The 4,513-nt window shown below is 43.1% G+C and overlaps 1 protein-coding gene across 1 annotated transcript; it reads right to left on the bottom strand.

Annotated features, from left to right (window-relative positions):
* Nucleotides 1-236: 236 nt before the first annotated feature.
* LOC133577346 (gap junction alpha-9 protein-like) lies at nucleotides 237-2,030 on the bottom strand. Its single transcript, XM_061931073.1, has one exon. It carries the CDS (start codon nucleotides 1,892-1,894, stop codon nucleotides 371-373), a length of 1,524 nt encoding a protein of 507 aa, XP_061787057.1. The 5' UTR covers nucleotides 1,895-2,030; the 3' UTR covers nucleotides 237-370.
* Between the last annotated feature and the right edge of the window lie 2,483 nt (nucleotides 2,031-4,513).

Raw genomic sequence — 4,513 nt, 5'->3', positions numbered from 1 at the left:
CAACTTTAACACTGTTACAAATATGCGCCACACTGTGAACCCACACCAAACAAGAATGACAAACACATTTCGGGAGAACATCCGCACCGTAACACAATATAAACACAACAGAACAAATACCCAGAATCCCTTGCAGCACTAACTCGTCCGGGACGCTACAATATACACCCCCGCTACCACCAAACCCCGCCCCCCTCCCCACCTCAACCCCGCTGCCTCACCCGAATTTGGAGGTCTCAAGGTTGGCAAGTATGACATATCTACTGGTGCGCCAAGTCTGCTTCAAAGATTAGCCAGTCCCTCTGGCAGAGCAGTGCATTGTGGGTCGGGTCACCTGTCAAAACGGCCGCCAGAGAAACGTACACGAGTGTTAAATCTGCAGGTCAGTAGGCGCCCGCCTGCTGCTGCTGCCGCCGCCGCTGCTCGTCGCCGACACCCGCCTGTTGGGCGAGGACGCGGCAGGGCTGTTGCTCTCGCGACTCTGTCGAGACGCAGAGCTCAGGTCGCCGCCAGAGTCCGGGCTCGGAGCCCTGCCGGGCCTCCGCACGCTGTCCGACTTGGAGAGCGGGTTCCTGGACCGGGGCCCCGCTGCACTGCGGAGCTTCATGGAGCCGCCCTGGTAGGAGTCGCCGCTGTCCGAGGCGTTTCCCTCCGGCACCGTGGAGCAGTTCCACTGCGGACTCGGCCTCCTGGCTCTACGGGCGGCGGCAGAGTGGGCGGAGCAGGAGGTGGAGTCTGCGGCCGGGAGCGTGGGATACTCGCATACGGCGCAGTCCAGATCCTCCTCGGGTTCCTCCTGCTTGTCGACGGGCGGAGAGCGGGTGTCGCTGCTGGTGTTGTTGGAGTTCTGGTCGGTGGGGCTCGGGACGCCCTCTTTGCTGTCGCCCGCCTTCACGCCCGGATCCTCAAGGATGGGCACGAAGGCAGAGGAGGCGTTGAGCAGTGGGTAGTTAGGCCCGTTGCCTTGCTTCTCCAGCAGTAACGTGTAGCTGCTGGGCGCCGTGGGGATGGTGCTCTTTCGGCCCACCGAGGTGCCCACGCAGACCTGGTGCACCACCGAGTTCTTCTTGGACTTGCTGACGTAGTAGTCGTCCAGTTCGTCTTTGATATGCGGGTAGTAGTCCAGGATGCCCTTCTTGAGCTTCTTGTAGCCCAGGTGCATGATCTCCAGCAGGCTGAGGAACAAGGAGATGCAGGCGATCACCTGCATGAAGACCATGAAAACCGTCTTCTCGGTGGGCCGGGACACGAAGCAGTCCACCTTGTTGGGGCAGGGCTCCCGCTCGCACTTGTAGAGGGGACTCAGGCGGTGTCCGTAGAGGAGGAACTGGCCCATCATGAAGCTGACCTCCACCACCGAGCGAGTGACGATGTGCGCCACGTACGTGCACAAGAGCGAGCCTCTCAGCGGCGCCTTGTTCAGCTTGCCTTGCTCCAGCTGCCTCATCTCCTTCTCGATGCGCCGCCGCGCCTCCGCCAGCTCGCCGTCCGCCGCCTCCAGCTCTCGCCGCAGCGCCGCCTTCTTGCAGTGGCGCTCCTTCTCCAGGGCGCGCAGCTGGTAGATGGCGTGGCCCATGTAGACCAGCGAGGGCGACGACACGAAGATGACCTGCAGCACCCAGTAGCGGATGAGCGAGATGGGGAAGGCCTGGTCGTAGCACACGTTGCGGCAGCCCGGCTGCTCCGTGTTGCAGATGAAGTCCGACTGCTCGTCGTTCCACACGTCCTCGGCGGCCACGCCCAGCACCAGCATGCGGAAGATGAAGAGAATCGTCAACCAGATCTTGCCCACCATGGTGGAGTGGATGTGCACCTCCTCCAAGATGCCTCCCAGGAAGTTCCAGTCTCCCATTGTCGCTGTTTGGCTTACATTACAAGACCTGGAGAAAAACATACATCAGCTACAATTGTCAAATACACAATACAGTCCAGATATTTTGGACCTTACACCGTCCCTCCAGGACTTTGCTGGCTTTTTTGGGTGAATCCATGAATTTGCAACAGCTTAAGGTTAATTTGTGTTTTTATTACGAAAGTTTTTTTGACACTGAAGTTATGGTACTGATTTTTTCCTGTTTGAATTTTGTAAAATGAATTTTTTTGCATCAAATTATATTGACAATTTTGTAAAAAGTTAAAATGTTAGCAAAATTCAGTGTAGAAAGAGTTTAAAAAATTCAGTGTAAGAAATTGTTTAAAAATTCAGTGTATGAAGAATTCAGTGTAAAAAATTTGTAGTATGAGAAATTTAGTGTTTAAAAATTCAGTAATGAAAAATTCAGTGTATGAAAAATTAGGTGTACGAAAAATTCAGAGTATGAAAAATTTAGTGTATGAAAATTCAGTGTTTAAAAAATTAGTACTGAAAAATTCAGTGTAGGGATGATGTTTGATAAGAATTAATCGAGTTCGAGCCTATTATCGAATCGATTCCTTATCGATTCTCTTATCGAGTCCAGATAGGTTGTTGTATATGGAAAAAAACACAATATTTGGTTTAACAAAAGCTCACTTTTATTATATAAGAAAAAAATAAAATATAATAAATAAATAAATATTGACTGTTACCCCAATAAAAAAAATAAAATAAAAATAAATATTGACTGTTTTTACCCAAAGTATATTAAGTGGGATTTTTCAGAAAAACAAACATATACAGTAACACAAAAACAACCTGTCTCTGTGATCACTATAGGTGTATAAATAATAATATAGTGTTAAATAAAATCAGTCCCTTGGGCACAAAACTGAAAATAATACAGCTCTCCAAAAAGTGCACTTCTGCTGCTATTTGACATAACTGTTTGTTATGATGCTTTGACATTTTTGCACTTTATTTCTTTATTGAAAGAAAATTCTATGAAGAGAAAAGTTGTTTGCAAATGTGGTTACAATGCTAAAAAATGAAAAGTTAAAGCTAAAAAAAGAAATACACTTTATTGAGTTAACATGATTTCTTTATAGGGGGAAAGATGCGATGTTATGAGCTAGGCTAGGGAATATAACAACTACACTACCCAGCATGCAACGGGAGCGACGAGCATGCTAGCCCCAAAAAGTGTTGTTGCATGTCGTCACGCCGGCAGCTAAGAATGAGGTTATGAGCACGCGGTTCTTTTCTTATCGAACAACCGGGAAGACCGGTTTCGAATATCATCCCTAATTCAGTGTGAAAACATTCAGTGAATGAAAATATTAGTGTATGAAAATTTGGAGTATGAGAAATTTAGTGTTTAAAAATTCAGTAAAAAAAAATTCAGTGAATGAAAAATTCAGTGTATGAAAAATTAGCTGTATGAAAAATTCAATGTAAAAAATTCAGAGTATGAAAAATTTAGTGTATGAAAATTCAGTGTCTAAAAATTCAGTGTTTAAAAAATCAGTGCTGAAAAATTCAGTGTATGAAAAATTCAAAGTATGAAAAATTCAGTGAATTAAAAATTTAGTGTATGAAAATTCAGTATATAAACATTCAGTGTTTAAAAAAATCAGTGTATGAAAAATTCAGAGTATGAAAAATTAAGTGAATGAAAAATTAGGACTATGAAAAATTCAATGTAAAAAATTCAGAGTATGAAAAATTGTGTATGAAAATTCAGTGTCTAAAAATTCAGTTTAAAAAATCAGTACTGAAAAATTTAATGTATGAAAAATTCAAAGTATGAAAAATTCAGTGAATTAAACATTTTGTGTATGAAAATTCAGTATACAAAAATTCAGTGTATGAAAAATTCAGTGGATGAAAAATTCAGTGTATGAAAGTTCAGTGTATAACAATTCAATATTGAAAAATTCAGTGCATGGAAAATTCAGTGTAAAAAGTTGAGTGTTTAGAAATTCAGTGTAGAAAAATTCAGTGCTGAAAACTTCATTGTAGAAAAATTTGCACCTTCAAAAAGACTAATTTCCGGTAAATTAAGACTGAAGCAATCGATCCTGACTCAGAAGCAGCCGATGAGGTGTGAAGTTTGAAGTCACTTGACACGTGTCTTGCAAAACAGCATACAAAAGGCTGTTAAGTGGGCTACCTGGGAATTAGAGGTGGGAATCTTAAATAATCTAAAAATCGATTATTGATGCATCTTTGATTTATGTATATCGATGCAGTTTTAAATTTATTTTCTTTTCACTAAATAAGCGTTTAGCACTTGCAACTTTTATAAACACCGCATTTGTAATAAGAAACAATTTAATTAATTCCCATATTCCCTTACTATTTTATATTAAATGTGTGCAAAACTGGAACATAAGTGCCCAAGATAAAAGAGCTGGTTAGATCTCTCTGTGAGTTGGCTCGCTGCAGTCAGCCAAATTCACATTATTTACGATAAATAAATCGATAATTGATGTTTACTAGTTGATTTTTTAATCATTCATGTCCGAATTGCGATGCATCTAAAAATCGATCATTTCCTCCACCTCTTGTGGGCATAATACATCATAATTAACATTAAATGCGCCCCCCCCCACCCCGGATATTTTAAACCTATACAAATGATTCCAATGGTTAGAT

This window comes from Nerophis lumbriciformis, linkage group LG37 (genome assembly GCF_033978685.3).
Source record: "Nerophis lumbriciformis linkage group LG37, RoL_Nlum_v2.1, whole genome shotgun sequence".
In the NCBI taxonomy this organism is placed as follows: Eukaryota; Metazoa; Chordata; class Actinopteri; order Syngnathiformes; family Syngnathidae; genus Nerophis; species Nerophis lumbriciformis.
Note: the sequence above shows the minus strand (reverse complement) of the source record. Positions and strands in the feature narration are given on the sequence as shown.

Excerpts from the sequence above, each read along its gene's own strand:
- LOC133577346 (XM_061931073.1), bottom strand. The coding sequence starts at position 1,894 with ATGTTTTTCTCCAGGTCTTGTAATGTAAGCCAAACAGCGACAATGGGA.